At 36.1% G+C, this 21467-nt stretch overlaps 1 protein-coding gene across 7 annotated transcripts in view; it reads left to right on the forward strand.

The window, feature by feature from the left end:
• Grm8 (glutamate metabotropic receptor 8) overlaps window positions 1–21467 on the forward strand; it is an 867398-nt gene that overhangs the window by 363649 nt on the left and 482282 nt on the right. For all 7 annotated transcript variants that reach the window (XM_021237614.2, XM_004856414.3, XM_087204574.1 and 4 more), the window contains 3 exons: window positions 9545–9680; window positions 10513–10667; window positions 11594–11731. In XM_021237614.2, the coding sequence (XP_021093273.1) occupies window positions 9545–9680; window positions 10513–10667; window positions 11594–11731 (429 nt within the window). The remainder of the gene's footprint in view (window positions 1–9544; window positions 9681–10512; window positions 10668–11593; window positions 11732–21467) is intronic.

Here is a 21467-nt window from a genome sequence, read left to right on the forward strand (position 1 = left end):
CCTGTACAACAACCCATTTGGGCAACATCCCCTCAATCTTTGAATGAGGGACAGAGGAGCAAGGAGTCACATAACTTCTGCACTACCACAGATCTGGTAAGAGAAGGGCCAAAATTTGGAGCCAGAAGTTGGACCCCAGATAAAAGATTTGTTACTGCCATGCCACTCTTCATATGAGCAGAGCTCGACTCTGGCGAGTGGTGGTTGTTAGCCCGGTACAGAACCTGACTGTGTGAACCTGGATAGGCACAGTTCATCTCCAGAGCACCAGCATCTCTCTGAAGGCAGGCAAAGAGACAGGCAGAAGAGGGGTCCTCTGTGCCAGTGATTTCTACAGTGGAGCGTCCCCGCTGCTGACCTGCAGGAGACACATAAGGGGTTGCATGAAGTGTGAGCCCCTTCTGCACAGGGAGTTTTATTCCCACATCTCCTGGATTCTTAGAGTCCCTTTAAGTCTACCTGGCATTTGATAGAGGAAAAAATATATAAAATACTTGAGAGCAAGAGTGAGAAAGAAAATAAACATAGAATTAAGTGTGATTTTACTCTTCTAATCCATGTTGGTAAAGACGACACTTTTTCTTCACAGTGATGAGTGAGATAAATCTTTTTTACAAAGTGCACTTTGAGCTGACAAACTTACACAATTTCATCATGTTGTGCACTTTCCTGCTAAGTCCCAGTGGTACATCACATGAGGAAGTGAAAATATTGTTACATGAAGCGTGATTACACTTATTTGAACCTTAGGACAAATTTTACTCAACTGTTGCTAAAAGACCATTGCATTAGTTCAAATTGTTATTTTACTTTTGTGTCCAGAAAGATGGAAAGAAATGATGCCAGAATAGAGAGTTCATGTACTTTTATTGTATTAACAAGGTGATTATTGGGGCCGGGGATTTATCTCAGTGGTTTTGCTGCCTGCTGTGCAAGCGCAAGGACCTGAGTTTGATCCCCAGTACCCCCCCTCCAAAAAGGTGATTATTTTGTTTTGCTCCATTGCTATTGTCTGAAGGTATAAACATAAGAAATAATTAAGTAGTCGAGGGACTTTATCACTTTCCACTAGATTAAAATGGGCAATATAGGCAATTATGGTCAGCCTAAAATACTAACCGGTCATTTTCAGTCAGTAGTCTAGCTGTTCTCTTTAACAACTGATAAAATGGTAATTTTGTTTGCATATATGTGTACCTAAACCAAAGTCTGTCATGTAAATCTATTGAGTTATATATATATATAATCAGAGACCTGATCAGATTTACGTAGGACTTAATTTGATGGAAATTGTGAACCATCTTGAAATACTGATAATAGTCATGCTTTGTAAAAATTACATTTAGTATTCTATATCCAGCTTTGTAAGTAATTTCATCCTAATAAGTTAATCCTTGATTTCTTTCACAGTTGGAACTTGGTGCTGTAGCATTGCTTTTTTTTAAATCTTCCTACTACTACATTATTAATAGAGAGTTTTGTCCTAAAAATAAGCAACAACTAAAAGCAAAATTCTTTATCCTTTTAGATTGTTTTAACAAAACTTCTCTGTTGAAATAATGGGAGTTTTATGGTTCTAATTCTCTTATCTGTGTAGGTTACAATTCCAGTTTTGTAGTGTTTCCAGAGATTGCCTTTCTTTGTGTAATAAGTCTCCTTGGAAAAAGGGTTTAATGTTGTACAATAAAATTCCATTAATTATTTGACAAATGCTATTGTTTTAGAGATGCAATATCTTTATTTCTCTACAAATTTCAGTTTGTGTAGACTGTGAATTCCCCTTCAACACTCTCAGACAGTGAGAAGCCTGCTGTCCCTGGCTCTGGGACTGTTTTAGGTTGACAGCTGCTCAGCTCTCAGCCCTGCGAGGGTTGATCTGGCTGCAATAAGCTTCCTTGTTCAATGCCACCTTTTTCCCTCCCCAGGATGGCCCACATGCAATGACCAATTGTATTAGTCAGAGTTCTCTAGAGAAACAGAACAAACTACATATATGCATATATACGAAGAGATTGATTATAAGAAGTAGCATGCATGATTACAGACTCTGACAAGTCCTATGATCTACCATTTGCAAGCTGGAGACCCGGGAGAGCCCACAGTTTTGTTCTAATATCTGAGAACCAGAAGCACTGAGAGCAGAAAATCACTGTTCTAGTTCAAGCAGTCAGATCAGGTTGATGTACAGCATTACTCCACAGTTTTTGTTCCATTCTGACCTTCACTGGATTGAATGATACCAGCGCCATCTGCTTTACTCAGTTCATCAGTTTAAATGCTAATCTTTTCTAGAAACAAGCTTACAGATATACCTAGAAATAATGTTTAACCAGCTATCTGGGAAGCCTGTGGCCCAGTCAAATGGACACATAAAATTAATCATACTGATTGAAATGAAAATATATGTCTGGCCTTTGTGTCCTGTTTCAAAGCCACTTTGAGAGCCATTCTAGTCTCAGAGGTCCCTGTTGTGCTGGGGGCTTACCATTGGGCCTAGGCCATTTGACTTCTTCTCTGCCCAGCCAGACTTCTTCTTGAACCGCCTCATGGTAGATGCCAAGGGAAAACCTCATGCATTTCAAACTCTCTCTGAGGGTGTGCTCCTGCATAAAACAGTGTTATCTCAACACTTCAGAAATTTAGCTCTTAATAAGGTGCCACAAATATTTAAATGAAATCTGTGTTGTTTCTTACAAAAAAACCTTTGGCTTAAGTGTTTGCACCATTAGTTGTTTAATACTTGTTACTATTATTTTATTTTATTTTATTATTTTTTTTTTTTGGTACTGTGGATCGAACTCGGGTTCTTGTGCTTGCGCGGCAGATGGCGAAACCACTGAGCTAAATCCCCGGCCCTATTATTTTCCTGTTTTAAGTAGTTAAATACTGAACTTGAATCCAAATCTTCGAAATATTGATGGGCTCCCATCAAAGGATGACTTGGATTCTAGGGATAGGAATTTAGGGGTCAATAAAAGAATGTAAATAACTTTGCTTATTTCCTCACCTTGAAATCGCTCTCATCAAACATGGCCATTTTATTTATTAGCATAGGCAAGTGAGCAAATGTAAGTTCTCAGAATTTAAGATATTTCATAATATTTGCAAAGACTAGTGAAGGGTTCAAGAAAGGGATATGCTGAAAATTCTGTAACTTAGGTCTAAAGATCAACCACCTCCCCTCAAGCATGTGGGTGTTGATGCTTGCCTGGTTATGATTATTATTGTTATTAACAATAATAATAATTGCCACATTTGTCTAAAACTTTACTCTTTTTAGTTGGATTTTCACAATATCCCTGGGAAATATTATGAACATTTTCACAGAGATGAGAAAAATGAGAAATGAGAGACTTGTTTGAGCTCACAGTGTACCCACCCTTGGGTCTTCTGACACCAAGTCTGTTTCCTTCTCCACTCCACTGTCGCTTTACACTAACAAATTAATACATACCAACACTTTGTGTTCCAGCCTGGGACATCAGACCATTCCTCTGTGAGTCTCAGTTTTCTAAAGAAGTAAAAATTCTGAAATGAGATTGTTTACAAATTTGCCCCTGCATCATCAATAAGAACAAATTGTAATGCCATTCCACAGCTGAATTCACCAAGGCCTAGGTGGTATTCTAATCATGGCATAATAAAAAACTGTTATGGGAGACAGAGCCTATTTCAGTGGCAGTTGCCTTTGAATTATCAGGGTCATTAAAAATTTTCTTTTAATGACACTTATTTTAAAAGATATATGCAGTCAATTGTTTCTCTGCTTGACTGAAAGAAGGACTGCCTCATTTCTATTTCTCTATCCTAGTAGGCTTTTCATGAGTCTAGCATATATTCACTCAATATTATTTGTTAAAATCTCTGTACTAAGCACAGTGCTACTATTGTGGGAATAGCAGTAAATGTGAAAGACAAGGTCCAGTAATCCTGGAATTCTAGTGGTTAAGAGGGGGAAAGGTAAACAAAACAAAACAAAACAAAAATACAATTATTGTGGTTTCTGCAGTATAAAAGTGAAGTAGAAGAGAGACCTCGAGAAATTCTTCTGAGGACATGTATTTACAGAAATGATTGGAACGTTTTTAGGGTTGACTGGCTATAGACTGAAGAAGTTTGTCAGTTTTATAATCCACATGAGTCTTAAGTATCATAATTAATTTCTTAATAGTCAATAGAAGTCCTATATTTATGTAGCTGTCAATTAGATTTATAAGGGACAACCTGCTGTTTTTTTTAAATGAGTCTTTAAATTTGCTTTATCTTATTCATGAAGCAGCATTTGCAGCCACTAAACCACTAAGCTATACATAAAGTTGATTAGGGATGGGCAAAATGTTGGAAGAAGTCTAGATTTAGAATCAGATAGCTCTGGCTTTAAACCTGGCTTCCAGCTTCTTGCAAGCTGGTTTTACTTCTCTTCTGCTTCCTCATCAGAACACAGTGATAATACCAACCTTAGAGTGCTGCCTCTAGACATAACAAGAGTACCCTAGAGGAGATGAGAGTGTCTTGTGTCTGATACACACAAAGTGTTCAATTCAGCTCATGGTCTTTAATTATTATTAAATAATCAAAAAGAGAAAAACTATACAGACTACAAGGAAATCAGACAGGAAATTTTAGAAAACAATCAATTATAAATTCTTCCAAACAGTATTTTTTCTCTAAGTGTTAAGCTTTAAAAATTGATTTTTTGCAGAATAGCAAAGTTAGTGTCACTTGAATTTTACACAATAAGAAACCCTTCAGAGTGGGATATGGAGAAATAGATGCAATAACAGGTTCTTTGATGAAGGCTACCTTCTCTTCCTCTCACCCACTCCAGGAGTTTAAATCAAGACAGAGTTTCTTTAAGAAGTCAAACAATAGATGTTAAGTATTATATATAAGACATATTTTGATTAGGACTGAATGTTTAAATTTCACTGGATTTTTAAGCCAAATTTTAACAGAATGTAATGACCTCTTATTTGTATGAAGTTATGGGACTATTTGGGAGGATGTCATTAATTATTTATTAATGCATTTTGATAATCTCATATTATTCTTTCATTTTTATCTAATTTTACAGTTTGTGTCTGACTCTTCTTGTGTGCACATCTTGTCAGTCAATTATCTTATAAGACTGCTGAAGAAGGCAACCTTTGAATGCCTGTAACTCCTGAAACATAGTAGACCATGAGTTCTGATGTGAGGATAGGCAGTGTGAATGAGTTTCAGGGTTAAGGAGAGCAACCTAATCATTTATCTCTAATCACTTGAGAAGTAATCAGTCTAAAACTTAACAAAATGCTTGTAAGGCACCAAACAGCAAGATGCCATGTGGAACTGCATCTCTAAGGTATTTGTTTATCTGAAATCAATGAATTGTGCAGTGTCTCTTTCCTGGGAAATACAAATTGACCACATTTACAAATATAAGTTGAAAAGAAATAGAAAAACGTGACATGGATGTAGACTGTTAAAAATCCAACCTAGTTAACTCAGCCTTTTATCAACAAAAATGTGCAATAGATCCTTAGTGAATAGATCAATCAGTGGGTTCAGACTAAACCATGTGTCTTGATTGCCTGTTTGGCTCATCTGAAATAGTCATAATAAAACATTTTTAACTTTCAATTCTTCTAGCTTTGGAGCCACTAGTCATTTCAGAACAATGCTCAGGATATAGCATGTCTTTAATGGGATGCTTAAGTAATCATGACAATTTAATTAAAAGACCAGTCATTTGGAAACAGCTTTTGTTCCCTAGAGAGTATTAGATTCCATGTTGCGTTTCTACCATTACCTAATTTTCCCACTCACTGTGGTTTATTAGTTGATTTGTAAAGACATTCTATATAATTTTCAACATACCTCTGAAATTTGTTCCAAAGGTTTTTTTGTTTTTCAGAATATGTGATCACTCCTTCCCAGACCCGTTCACTAGCTGCCTCTTCAAAGAAAGTGATTTATTCAGAGCTTTATCAGTCACTGTCCTGTTGTTGATTTAAATATCAATCACCTAATGTATCTGCACCTGGCAAAATTGTAACTGCATTTCCCTTTTCTCTTCTTGTCTCCAGACTGCTTTTTCAGTTTGATATTCCATAGGTGTTTTGATGACAACCTGCCTTGAATTAAAATCATTCTTTTCTCTACTCCATGCCTGCTCATCCTTTTGTATTTTGTACTTGTTTAATGGCAGCATCACATAACTGGTCACAAAGGCCAAATCCTTGGAGTAATAGTGGTTTCCTGTTGCTTCACTACATATAGCAATTCAAGCTCAAACCCCATTGATTCTAACTCAGAAATTCTACCTAATCTCTATGTGCCCCTCCTCAGTGTCAGTAGCATTGCCTTAATCATCAGTTCCCACTGGCATTTCTGATAACTTCCTAACTCGGGTCATTGTCCACCTTTCTTTCCACTTTGGGTTGCCATCCATGTCAGCAATTATCCATTTTCCTGCCACAAAATGCCATGGTCATATAGAAGACATTTTCCAATGGGTCACTCAAGGATTGAAGAAATAGAAACATTTAGTGAGAAATTGAAACACTTTATTTATAGTCTTCATAGGCCCTGCAAGGCTGTGCATGGTTTGGCCTCTATCTACCTATCTCACATCTTTGTCTTACGCTTTTCTCCCCTCACTCATTAATTCTACTGGCTTTTCCCCACCTTTTACCACACTATTCTCCACCATTCTTTCATCTTTCTTTAAAAAATTTCATTTTATTAGTACATGTTTGCAGTATGTAATAGTTACATTCATTGTGGGGAGATGGCACATGTACATAACACGTGCTAATTCTTTTTTCATCCCCTTTCCCTCCCCTGCCTCCCCGCTCCTGCTATCTCTTGGTCCTCTTCCATTTTGCAAAAGATCCCTGTTTTCTATTATGTATCCTTTATTTTGCTCTTTTTAAAATTAACTTTATTGGTACATTTTAGGCATACAATATAATGACATTCATCATTAGGAATTTGTACCTTTATATACCTTGGCTCTTATTTTTTCCCCATTCCCCTGCCCTCCCTTCAACCCTTCCACCCTTCTGTATTTACAAAGTCTTTGTTTCCATTTTTTCCTTTCCTCAAATTAATTCCATTATTTTGCTCTTTAATTATTTATGCTTTGGTTTTCTCATATAAGAGAAAACTTGAAATATTTAGGCTTATGTATCTGATTTATTTCATTTAATATTATGATCTCAAGGTACATTCATTTTCCTACAAATGACTCAGGTTTATCCTTCTTTATCCTTTTGATCTCAACTAAATTATATCACTTTAGAGCAGCTTTTTCTGAACATTCCTCAATCTAAATTAAATCCTTCGTTCTTCCTTATAGGGTTTATCATAATTCATAATTATATACCTAATATTACTTGCATTAAGTTTAAATCACCCACAAAATTTCTAAATTCTATAAAGACAGAAACCATGTCCATTATATTCACCATTGCATCCACAGTCCCTACACATATCTTGGCAGAACTTGGATACTCAATGAATATTAAAGGGGGAATGAATCAATCATCACAACTGTTAATGGCCTATCAGTAGGCTAGCTAAGTATAGGGAGCAGCACAGCTCAATCTGTGGATTATGAGCAATTTGTATGCCTGAAGAGCATATTAAGATTAGTAAGAATATTTCCATTACAGAGATACTTTTGAGAGTTCTCAAACTTACAAGAAAAATAAGCCTTTAATACTCTAACTCTCATAGTCATACATTGTTACCATACACATTAAGTCTGATCACACAGGCTGGTGACCCACTGTCGGCTACCAGGCATTTCTTCTTTGTGTGGCCACCTCAGTTTTCTTCCTAGAACATAAAGCTCATCACGTAATTCTTCTGCTTATGACCTTTTAATGGGTTCTCATCATTTTAAGGATAAAACCTAAATTATTTGAGCTTTTAGCCCATTCAGGCTGTTGGAACATATGACCATAGGCTTACAAACAACAAAACTTAACTTTTTATGGTTCTGGTACCTACAAGTCTAATATGAGCAAGATGGTGATGAATTCTGGTGAGGGCAATCTTCCTTATTCATAGAGAGTAGCTTTTTTGGTGTGTTCTTACGTGGCCGATAGTTCAAGGGAGCTCTCTGGGCTCTTTTAAATAAAAGCTGTAGTCTCATTCATAAGGGCAACACTGTCATGACCTAACCCCCTCCTTAAAATCTCACCTTCTAATACCATCACACTAGGGATTAAGTTTACACATATGAATATTCAGTCTACAGCATTTGACATGACTAAAATGTCACTCTCAATTTGGACCTGTTATTTTTTCTAACCTCAGCCCCAGCCAGTTTCTACTATAAGCCATGATCAAGTTAGGTTCTTTCAAACCTTGAGCTCTACCAGGAATGTTCCACAAATCTAGTTCTTTTAAGCACTTTTGTTACTCCTTCCTCTGTGCTCCCATTACATGGTATACTGTTAATTCTGTAATGTATCATATATTCCTTGATAATTTATTGTTATGTCTATCTCCCAGACAAGATAGTATCTTCTGAATTAGTATCTCAGTTTCAAGCCCAATGCATAGCATACAATGGCATCCAATAATAGATGAATGACTGAATATATTGTCAATTGTTTGGAAGTAAAAATGCCTTTGCCTACTGAAGCAATGCTATAAATGATGATTTAATTCTCAGCAGACTCTAAAAAGCCTGTTTAAACTATAATGCAATTGAAACCTATTGCTAATACTGAGTTTTCTTCTACTGTCAGAATATGCTTGCTATCTCTCTGCTCCACTGCAGTTGAAGAACTTCCTCCTGCTGAAACCCAGAGGCAGATAATTTTTTTAATCTTTTTTTTTTTTTGAGATAGAATGCAAATGTGTAGGTCATGCTAGTCCCGAAACTGCTATCCTCTTGCCTCAGCTTCTAGAGTGCTGGGATTATAGATGTGTACCAGATGACACAAAGATTTTTTTCTTAACTTTAAGATCTTTTCTAAACCTTTTTCTTTAGCCTCTTATTTCTCTGAAGGAGAGGTAAAAAGAAGAGTCCCTTTCTTCCTCTCTCTCTCTCTCTGCCTATCTAAATCTCTCCGCCTGTCCCCATATGACTTGCTTCCTTCCTCTTTTCTTTCTCTTTGCTGTGATATAAGATGTAATTCTGCCAATTTGATTTTTATGGTTGAGACATATGTTAAGTAAAGGTTTTCATCTTTGAGACTTGTCTGTGCCTTGCATAGCCTTGGAGACTCTGTCTCATTGACATATCATATGCTGATGCATGAGAATCTTGCTGCAGTATTATTAGCAATACAATGAAATTAACTTTAAATGAAGTTTACTAATAAAAGCAGCAAAAAGCTCATCTATGATTAAGAAACTGATGTCATTTGATGCATATATTTTAATGCAAACAAACTTGATTAATTTTAGTAGGTGAGAATGACAAATACTTTGAGAAGTTATATCCACTACTGAACTATGTGCTTTTATAAAGAAGTTAATTTCATTGATATTCAAGTTTTCATTAAATAAGTGTTCTTTCTAAAGTATCTCTTTTTTTAAATAGGTGGTGTTTGCATTGCTCAATCACAGAAAATCCCACGTGAACCAAGACCTGGAGAATTTGAAAAAATTATCAAGCGCCTGTTAGAAACACCTAATGCTCGCGCAGTGATTATGTTTGCCAATGAGGATGATATCAGGTGTTGATTATTTTTCTCTTGTATAAAGAATCAGATTTGTGCCCCACACCTTGTCAAACATACTTCATGTTCATTGTAAAATCTTGTGAGATTTCACCAGAATTGCTAAGTTCCCCTGCAATTATGACTACTTTTCACAGTAGACAAAACAGACTTCTAGTTTCCACATCTAAAATGCCTATAGAGTAAAAGCTGGGAGTGTATGAGATGAGACAAGTAAGGATGATAGACAGAGTGCTGGGAACAAGGTGAAGGGGAAGGCTAATTAACATAGACTGAAGTTAAATCCTCTGCTATATTTCCTTCAGGAGTTGATAAGACTCCAGCAGTTAGAATGATTGACTAATTGTTCAACAGTAACCTACTGAGTACATTTAACTTTCTAAAGCTGGTTGTCTTAGTCTGCTTCCTGTTGCAATAACTGAATATCACAGACTGGGTAATTTAAAAATTAAGGAAGTTTCTTTTTTAAGCTTGTGCTTCTGGAAGCCAACATAATACTGGAATCTACATGGCATTTGGTGAGGGCTGAACCATGACGTGGTGGAGAGCATCACTGATGAGACAGAGCAGCTTCTTGCTTGGTTCTCTTCCTCTCCTTAGAAATCCACAAATGCTGCCACTGGGGCCACAACCTCATGATGTTAGGTACACTTAATTACCTGTCAAGAACTATATCTCCAAACCAGTAACATGTGACCTTGGGAAGTAAGTTTCAATGATTTATAAAACTCGGGGAACACGTTCAAATCATAGCACTGGTCTTACAATATTTAAAATTGTAGTGCTTCTTGACAAATGTAGTATGCTTTTTTTATTATTATTCCTATAGGAGGATACTGGAAGCAGCAAAAAAATTAAACCAAAGTGGGCATTTTCTGTGGATTGGCTCAGATAGCTGGGGATCCAAAATAGCACCTGTCTATCAGCAGGAAGAGATTGCAGAAGGGGCTGTGACAATTTTGCCCAAAAGAGCATCAATTGATGGTAAGGATGCACCATGGGAATCTTTATTTTTATCGGATTGGATCAAAACTCAAAGGAAAAACTGGAGTATCCAAATATAATGAAATGTAGTTACTACTGTTGACTCTGAACAGAATTTTTACCTCTGTTGATGAAAGGGTTAATATAGTGATTACATAACCCAGCATATAGTGTAATGGTAACTCTTTATGTTTTATGGGATTCTTCTTCCTTTAAGGAAGAAGGTTATATCGTGATTAGAGGAAAAGTATTTGATTTATAAAAATGAATACGTGATGTGGGGTTGATCCTGTGGATAAATAAATGCAAGAGGAAAGAGTTGGAGCATTTCTGAGATAGTCGGTCTCTCAAATATCTTCTCCAGTGATCTTGACAGTGACTCAAATACCTACCTTTAACATTATTTTTGGAGTAAAGCACTATTTCCAGGTGGTCTCCCTCCAGTGATGTGGTTACCTGAGCAAATTAACACTTGCTCACTTACCTATGATTCTTTAAGATTACATTGTAACAAATGGTTTATTGAGTTAGCTGAAAGATGGAACATATAGGAGAGATACACTTTAAAGTGGATAGAGACAGAAAATTCTAGAACATTGATCCATGAGGGAAAGGAATTAGAAAAGTGTGCATTGGAACCTGGATATTTAGGATCGGGCATGAGGGCCCTAGTTGCTGTCCCTGGGAGGTACAGAGTAGAGGGAGAAGTCACTGACAGTGGGCTTCGCTGTGATGCTTGGTTAGAGCAAGGTGCTGGGGAAGAGTGTCATCTGCTGAGCCTCCTTGACTTTCATCATAAAAGAATCCTTATTTCTGGACTATTTTGTTACATATATTGATCACAACATAATGTTTATTCAAAAGTTCTGGTAATATTTAGTTGTGATTTTGGAAGCATATTAAAATACCTTTCTTCTTTAAAATAGGATTTGATCGATACTTTAGAAGTCGAACTCTTGCCAATAATCGAAGAAATGTATGGTTTGCAGAATTTTGGGAGGAGAATTTTGGATGCAAGTTAGGATCACATGGAAAAAGAAACAGTCATATAAAGAAATGCACAGGTAGCCACTTAAATGTTTTCCTTGGTACATTTGTCTTACGATTATTTGATAAATGATGTTTTGTGTATGAGTAATGAGGATTTTTTTCTATTTCCTTGTTGTGTCTCTTGTTGTGGTTTCTCATCAAAGGTGACTGTGTCCTCACTGGTATTTCAATAAACTTAGTTTTTTTCATTGGTTCTTACTATCAGTCAACAAATATTTATTGAACATGTACTCACTCATGTACAATGCTGGAGTACTTCAGTTATGTTTGAGTAACGTTAAGTGTCAACTTTGGGGACAGGATTTTATTAGTTTTGATGGGATATAGACAGACAAGTCGTGGTATTGCTCTCTAGGAATTAAAATGTAGTGAGAATAAGGAATCTGTGTTGCTATATGACAGTATTTTTCAACTATTTCAATCCATGTCCCTATAATACTTTTTTTTTCCACCCTGGCATAGCAGCTATCTTAGAGCAGTTCTGATTTTTCAACGCTCTACTTCTGTCACTTATACTTAAAAGCAATAATGATATTTTCCTTAGCTCTGAATAGTAACCTCAGCAAGGTTGCAGATACAAGGGCAACATAAATATCCATCTTTACCAAACTAACACATTGAAAATGATATTTAAAGAAACTTGATTATAGCAGGATGAAAAAGCATAAGATATTAGGGATAATTTTAACAAACATGCATAAATCCTCTACACTAAAGCCTACAGAATCTGAGCTTGTTGGAACATGCTTATTAACACTCCTTTGCCTAATTCCTCACCCAAATGTTTTGATAAATCACCCTTTCCCTCTACCACACTTCCTTTGGAAATAGCTGTTCAAATAAGAGAATATGCTAGATGACCATACATATAATCAGAGAGAACATGGAAATGAGAAAATAGGTGTCATAAAGGGAAAAGATCTGACTTTAGGTTTGCTGTGTGCTTGGCATTGCTCAGTAGCTGTGGTGAGTGAAGAGAGACAAGATCTGTGCTCAAGGGACTTTCATTTGAGTGGCATGGGACATGGGGAAGAGACATCAAGAAAGAAAATATGGAAATGAACGTACATATCCTTCCAGATGTTGAGAGGTGCTTAGCAGAAATGCGGAGAGAGAGAGAGAGAGAGAGAGAGAGAGAGAGAGAGAGAGAGAGAGAGAGAGAGAGAAAGAGTGAGTGGAACTAGGAGAGGGAATGGCAATTAGTTTGTGTAATTTGAAGATGATTTGCCTAGGAGGCTATGTTTGAGGTGAGATGTTGTCACCATGCAAAATTGTCACTCATCTGAAGACATGAGGCAGCACATTTCAGGACCTAGCATCCAAATGAACCTCTTCTGTTCAAAGTATAGAAAAAATAGTCCTGGGAAGCTGGAGTGAGAATATCATGCTAGAAAGAGAGATTGATGGCAGAATAAGCTGAAGATATAGGTTATGAATGGTCTTGAAGTTCTTTCTAGAAATTCCAGATTTGATGAATTTGGACTTTATCCTACCTGTAGGACGGAATGACATAAGGCTTTTTGTATAGAGAATTGCTCAGACAAGTGTTTCAAGAAGACTCTTCTGGCAAAAGTGTGAGGAGAACTTTCATTTAAAGCTAGAAAAGAGTCGTCCAGGACTCATTTGGTAGGACCATCCATCTGCATCTATGCAAGTGCAGATTAGGCATGGGATACACACATGGTATTTATAATACATGGGAAGAGATTGTTCTGGGGTTGGGATAGTAAAGGGTGGAGGTTCTGAGTGTTAAATTTTTATCAGTGAGGTCTAGGAAAATGGTGATGTAATGAATTAGTTAACAGAGAAAGCAGCAGAATTAATGGTAGATGTTTGAGAACTAATTTGACTTGGGTTCTGACACAACCCCATTAAACTGCCCAGCAGATGGCAGTATAAGGTCCAGGGCCCTACAAAGAGTTCACTGAAAATCCAAATAAGGGCATCATAGATAGAGTCTTGGAAGTTAAAAGACAAGAGTAGAGCTGTAATTGCCATAGGAGACTGAAAAAAGATGAGAAATGATGACAGAAGACTCAAAAGGAGGAGTAAGGAAAGGAAACTGAGAATGGTGGACTTAGGGGAGGGAGATGAACTGCATCAAATTTGTCTCAGTCTCTAGGAGTGATGAAGGTGTCAGAATTGCAAAACTGAAGAGAGGTGAGGCTGAGGAGTAAAAAGTATTATAGAAACAACCAAGTCATGATAAGTTCATGAGCAAGAGAGCGAGACAGAGAGAGCGAGAGAGAGAAGGAATAGAGGAAAAGATGCCGTTTCAAGAAGCTTGGCAAAGAAAGAAAGTAGGTAAGGTAAGAAAGCTAGAGAACAAAGCAAAAGTGGAGGTTTTTAAAGGATAGGGTAAGTTTAAACATGTTTTCAGATAAAAGGGAAAGAAGAGAAATTCCTAGAGATGGAAAAAAAAAAAGAATCAGTGTGTAGCAGGGTCTTGAGGAAACTTCAAGATAAGGCTTTAAGAGGGTAGTGTTATGTCTGAACAGTGAGATTTAGTTGGGGAAAAAATACACACAAATATATACACAACCAGAGAAGAAAATTCCATGATTAGGTGCTAAATTTGGATATAGATATTTAAAAAGTTTAGAAAAATATATGATTGCAAGTTCAAATTGTGAAATCCACTGTTTTATAGAGAAGGTGTTTGATAACAAGAATTTGGGAAAGCATATTCAAGATGGGGCAGAAGGTGTGTCCCCAGGCCAAAGGTGGAGAGTAGGGCATAGCATAGAGGTGAGAGAACAGCAAGGGGGCCAGCTCATTGGAGATGCATTTAGGGAAGAATGGGAAACAAAGAGGAGCCAAGTTGTAGATTTGTAGAAGACATTTTACACAGAGAATAACATGAGGTTTCTCATTGACATATGTTTAATTCTGAGTTCTGAATATTATTGTTTGGTCTTCTACAAATTCAAATCTTGTTGTTTGAACTGTAATAATGAAACTATACTAGTTTGTGGATGAATGTGTGTGTGTGTGTGTGTGTGTGTGTGTGTATACATCTATACCCTTTTCATGTATCTTGGTAGTAATTTCCTGCCACTGTGTATACACAGGTACACACACAAATACACATAACAAACTGGTAGGAAATGAATTGTTAACCAATCATATAATCTTTGAATAAATTTCAGAAAAACTAGGCTTACCAAACTCATATTTTCCATGTAAATTTAGGTAGACAACTCTCTTTAGCATCTGTAGACAGCATGTACTAGATATGTACTACAGTTATACATAAAGAATTGGTATGTAGAATCTAGATTTTATAGCAGGTCTGCTTCAGATTCCTTTGGTTTATTTGGGTGTTGCTGTAATTGTAATAATTTGTCCAATTAGAACTATTTCTAGTGTGGTAAAAATGTGTTTACTCCAAATGTTAGAGCAAACTTACTCTTAGGAACCTGGGTCAGTAAAAACATTTTCATGTAAATTTCATTGTGAAGTATCCCAAAATATCTTGTCTCTGGACAGAAAACAAAGAAATAATGAAAAGTTCTAACTTATTTTTTAAATAGATATAAAAGTTTTCAGAAAATATTTGTGCCCCAAATTCCTGTCACACTTAGTTTTCATCTCTTATTTAGGGAGGGAGGAAGGATGATCTGGAGAAAATGTAATTAAGGGGTAAGTTTACAAGCTATTCATGAGTAGAGGGGGCCAAGGCATGAGAATTTTAAAATTTGGCCTGAAAATGTTCATCTTTCACCACTTGCAATGAGAAAAAATTAAAGAACTCTCTGAGAGCAAGAGATCTACAAGGCCCCTTCCCTCCACATTTAAAGCACCATTCTCCGGTTATATGTGTTCAGTAAAATTTGACAGTAGGCATTGATAATCTGTGAATGTAGTTAGTTATTAACTACAGGGGGCAATGCTGTAAATATATTTACATGGATAAGGGAGTGCTTTTTAGTAGGGTTGGGCTTCTGTTTTATTAATTTTCAGGAGACAGAACATTTTTCAAGCCATGAGGAGTATCCTCTTCCTAACATTAACTCAGTTCAGACAGTTTTTTTGAGATGATTCTCCCCTAACATCTCAGGAAAGCTTTCAGAAAGATGTGATAGTACTGCTAATTTTTGGTATGCTGGCCAAATTCCAAGTGAGGTAATTCCTACCATCCACTTAGCTATTTATGTAGTTATTATTGCTCCTGAGAGCTGCTGACTTCTGAAAGCTACCACTACTTAATCCTACTTGAAATTCCCTTTGTCTTTCTCAAGAACAGAAAAAGGGTTCTTTAATATTTGTTTTCAAGAGTGATGGGTGTTATTTTATAGATGTTTATCTGACCTCTTGCTCCCTCCCTCATTCTACTGTCAGCCTTAATGCCTTTGCACTCCCCAGAACTCACACCCTCTGAGTGTGTCTCATCCTTTCTCTGCCTTTACACATTTTTCATGCACCTGTTTTCCTAGTCAAGCCTCGATCTCAACTCCCCTTCCATGGTTCCCTCTCATCAAGTCCTTTGGTCTTTTCTTTGAACTGTCCTTTATCTGACATTGTTTTGTCCAACAAGGTTCTCAGCAAGAGTGCGGACTTTTCCTCAGAGGTGGTGCTTGACTCTTTTAATGACTATCAGACCCATTCTGTCTTTTCTAGTGAGGAATTCACAATGAATATTGCAGGAACCTGAGTATGTGTGATTGAGCTCTCACCTCACAGACAGGCTCTCTCTTGGCTCACACTGTGTCCTTTGCCTTTGTTTCTCCACCATGAATTCTCAGTAGCTCTCCTCTTATCTAAACAAGATCCTTTGACCAACCCAATCAATCCAATTGGTTCCATATAACACCTTCGAACCTTTGTTTCCTTCATCCATCCATTCATTCATCATTTATTCACTTGTAGACTTTGTTTGAATAGTTAATCATGTGTCAGGCACTATGCTGTAGTGATCAAAACAAACAGCAGATTTCCCTTGACTTTAAGAATTTCACAAAGACATACACATTGCCTGTTGAATTTGAAGTCTTTCTCTGTCTGCTGAGTTTTAATCCTGAGCGAGGAGGTTGGGGCTCTGCAGCTTAGTCTGAATACAGCTGACACTCAGATACTAAATGATGGTGAGCATATGCTACACAAAATGGCCTATTGATTTTTATTTATGATGATAGAAGTAGTGGTAATGGAAAAAGCAATGCACAAATATGTTTCATCCCACAAACAAGCAATTTTGTCAGTGAACCAAATAGCAGGCTCAATAATTATCTCTTGGAAAGGCCTGTCAGTTTATTTCTAGTGCCAGAGTAACTAGGTAACTTTTCAGGTGTAACTACCTCTTAGCAATTGTAGGTCTGCTTTGGAAGGCTGTAAAGGGTGGAAGCTTGTTCCCTTTCACCTAGGACTCATGGTATGCTATGAATGAATTGAGTACTTATCAATGGGAGGAGATTTCCACAATTTCATTTGATGATACAGAATGAAAGGAAATCAAGATAATCTTCCCTGAATTAAAATGTATTCTGACATCTCCATTTGTCCCCTTGTCTACAATAAAACTCTGTCAGGAAAAATGTCTTTACATTAGCACTTGAGATGGCCAGTGGCCCATATGTTCTTGTCCTTGGCAAATAAAATAGCAAAAATCCCAGAATGACTTATTTATGCCATTTCTGCGATTTCATATTGAATTTCAATAGATGCATCTGACATGACAAAACAGGCATTGATTTCAGAATTTAGAGCTGGGATATAAAATTAAAATCATTCTTCCAATCTCCTAGGTAAAGAAACTAGAAACCAGTGGAGTGAATTATTATTTTTTTAAAAAATCACAGTTGTAACTAGAATCTTAATCTCTTTATTTTGAATTTTTCCTTGACATTTATATCCTTAATTTATTTGGTTACTTGCTTATTTAAGAATTTTTACCACATGGTTGAAAAGTGTTTTTTCTTATTTGCTCTTATGATGCTTTACTATATGATACAATGAATTGCAAGATTTAATAATCACCAGATACAAGGAAAAACAAAAATAACAAAACGGTTGTTACCAAATCCCACTGAAAACAGTTAAATGTTTTAATATTATTCATATTGATTTTTAATTACATAAGTAACTTTTGCTATTGAGTCTGGAAGAGCATAAACCTTCTTATTCAGTTACTTGCTTCTCAGCCATTTATAAGACTAGAACTGGGACTGAATTCAGAAAAACAAAAGAGGAAAAACTATTAACTGTAAATTTCTAAGCTCTACATGCAGTGACACAATTACAGCAATTCACTGTGCTAAATTATAGTTTGTTCATTTATTAATTCCCTTAAAGAAAAAACACCTATTTTAAAAAACAGATTGAGAAGAACTGTAAAACCGTCTCTAGAACTTTAGCGTGCACACAAATCACTCAAATGCCTTGTTAAAATGCAGATTTTTGATTTTGTAGGTCTAGGGTAAGGCATTCTATATTTTTGACCAGCTCCCACGTGACTTGGATGCCAGTGAACTCTGCGCCACACTTTGAGTAAAAGAGAATATTAGAGTTAGCTGATAATGATAGCAGTAGCACCTGAAGCTTAATTAGTAGAATAAATATTCCACTATGCTAGGGATTACTGATAAACTCAAAATGACTTACATAGGATCATCTACATAAAACTACATAAAAATTGCTAAATGCAAAGACTGCAATCAGCAGCCAGTGTTTTATCTAGTATATTTAATAAGTATATAGATCAATAATGTATAAGTATACAGTACCATCGTGTATGTGTGTGTGTGTTTTCAGTGGGAAATTTGAAAATGGGAAGCTTAATTACAAAATGTAAAGAAATGTACACAGATGCATCTGTGTCTCCCACATCTGAAAAGTAGATTGCAAAGTTTTCCATGTCAAGAACCAAAATATTCTGAAAACTGAAGTTGAATTTCCAATTATACATGTGCTTCTAATCACAAATGTACATAAAGGAATTGGAGAGGTCCATAGAGATCATTTAGCTCAATGCTTTCGCTTTTCAGGAAAAGAAATGGTGGCCCATTTGGCCTAGTGGGTTTCCTACTGCCCTGTGCTCACATGAAGGTGATGGTGGGACTGAAGTCTGATGTGATACCTGATTTTTCTTTTGCTCCTCTCTTGCTCTTGAAGGCTGTTACACTTCTTGCTCTTGGAGCTGAGTTGTACTGATCATTCCTTTCTTTTTCTTGGCAGAATGGCTTGAGTATTTCCCAATGGTCATCCAAGTTTCAGAATTTTTTTTTAAGCTTCTTGTGAGGAGGTCATATTGATACTGTCTTGGTCTAGAAACATTAATTATGCTAAAATTGTAGAGGTGATTAGAGTGAACTTCAAGGATACATAAATGCTTACATTTATCCAAATGTAAGTTAAAACAGAAAAATGCCCATTCTTCAGACAAAAACATGTTTAGGTGTCACAGGATTTGTTGCTGCAACCCCCCCAGCAGAGTGTAGCTATAACATAGATGAGTGGGAGGCACCTGTACCTGGATATTCTCTGGAATATTAAATGTAAGGATCAGAAATGGAAAAAGAAATACAGATAACCAGTGTCAGCTAAGGATTTTGAGAGTCAGTTATTTAGAAAACACTGTCAGGCTTGGGCTGGTGAAGATAGCATGGAAATTAAAAAAGTACAGAAATGGAAGAAATTGTCTTTCTTTCAATGTTCAATTGAACATTATTTGAGGGAATAAATTCATTAAAACCAAACAAAATGCTCACAGAAAGAATATATATATATCAAATGTATATTTATATCTGTATCTGTATCTGTGTCAGGAAAATTTGATATCTCTTCCCCAAAAACTTAGAAATCAGAAAAATATAAGGTGCTAATTATTTAAACTACAAAATAAATATTTACTTTTTAAGAAGTTTTATCCTGGGATTTCTTTAAACCTAAGGAATTTGGGGGAAATCTCATAGTTATGAATTGATAAACAAAAAGAGAATTATCCCTGAAGTGTTAGGAAAACACTTAAGTAGAAGAACTACTCTACTCAAACCTAGTTAAATGAAGAATTGGGTACAACAGAGCAAAAGAGAGCTAAAATTAAGTATGATTTGAGGTTACTAAAGCTAATAAGAAAACCTTCTAGAGTGTCCTATTTTTAAGTTACTTAAGACATTGTTAAGTTCTATATTACGCTAAACCTTTCCCCTCAAGGAGAGTGTGCTTTATGAAGGCAAGTTATAAAAATGAAGCAATTGGTCTGTAGGTTGCTATTAGGAAAGACAGAATTTACCATATGCTTAGCATTGTATGTCTTTTAAATTAATAACTGATCAACAATAGTGGGCTAAGAATCCTTTTGATCTCCATTGTAGTCCTGAAGATATAGTACATGGTGCCTAGTTTGGTATGCATTAGACAGATATTTTAATTGTTGGAAGTATATCTTTTAGTGAAAACAAAAGCTCAACACAAATGATGCTACAAGTGCCTTTATTGTAATTTATGAAGAAAGTGAAATCATCTGGTAGTTTGTCTTTAAAATCCTAACCACAGTGATATAATTAATGGGAATATAGTTATAAAGACACATATAGAGTCATGTGGATGAGTCTGGTTTGAATTGGAATATCTAATTTCCTGATTATAAATACTCTGACTTCAAAGATTGTACTTTTAAAAATTACACTTTTTCTATTTAAGAGGACAGCACTTTAATTCCATGCTACTTGTAATGAGATGACAAATAATGAAAGACAACTTGGAAAACATGATAGAAATACCAGTTACAAATGTGCTCATTCATTAAACTTGATCGTGGTTATTTATTAGTTTATTAGTGACTTCTCCATCCTTCAAGAACATAGGCATAATGGGGACAGGGACTTTGTTTACTTCTTCCCTACATTCATTGCCTGAGATGAGATTCAGTAAAATAGAAACCCTTAAAATATTAATGAAATGAATGAATGCATTTGATTCAGTTTATCATCTACTTTTTGTCAAGCACTGTCTACTAGATGCCACTGTTATGTTGGTGAACAAAACAGAAGTGATCCTTGCTCTCATGGGGCTTTCAGTCTAAATGTAAAGATGAATAATTGAGTCAAAGTCTCTTCAATGGAATGTTATATAAGGAGAATAGCACAGAGCAAAGAGAAAAAATGTAGACTAAGGGAGGAGGGAGGTCCTGTTTATGTTGAGATTAATGTATGAACAGAATTTAGACAAAACAGCAAGGGATCAGTAGATTGATAGTTCAGGTAGGGGGGAGGAACACAGACAAATAGAGGAGACAGAGGAAGGCAATTTGAGGAACTGAATAAGTTCAATGTGGCTGTAGAAGAGAGCAGATTAGGGAATAATAAGAAAGTAAAGAAAAAGAATTCAAGATTTTATATGCTTCAGAAGGGATCAAAATTTATTTTGAAAGGCAATGAACAGGCACTAAAAGGTTTTAAGCAGATCAGTGACATAATCGGATTTCCATTTTAGGAAGATTATTTCTGCTGTATAGAGAATATGTTGGTGAGGCATAAGACAGGAGGAAGAGAGACCAGTTAGATATTATGGTAATTTGTCCAGAAAGGATAGTGGCCTGAGTGAAGACATCTATAATCCGTGGGGGGTGTGGGGGAGCACAAATGTAGATGGATATTAAAGGTATTTTTTTCATTAAGTTTATTGGTACATTTCAGGTATAATAACAATTACATTCATCATTGGGATCTTGTACCTTTATATGATGTATCTTGGTTCTTATTTTTTCCCCATTCCCTTGCCCTCCCTTTACCCCCTCTAACTTCCCTATTT

The sequence above is a fragment of the Heterocephalus glaber genome, unplaced genomic scaffold (assembly GCF_053883595.1).
Source record: "Heterocephalus glaber isolate CG9 unplaced genomic scaffold, H.glaber_assembly_v1.0 deba00000546, whole genome shotgun sequence".
Taxonomy (NCBI): domain Eukaryota; kingdom Metazoa; phylum Chordata; class Mammalia; order Rodentia; family Bathyergidae; genus Heterocephalus; species Heterocephalus glaber.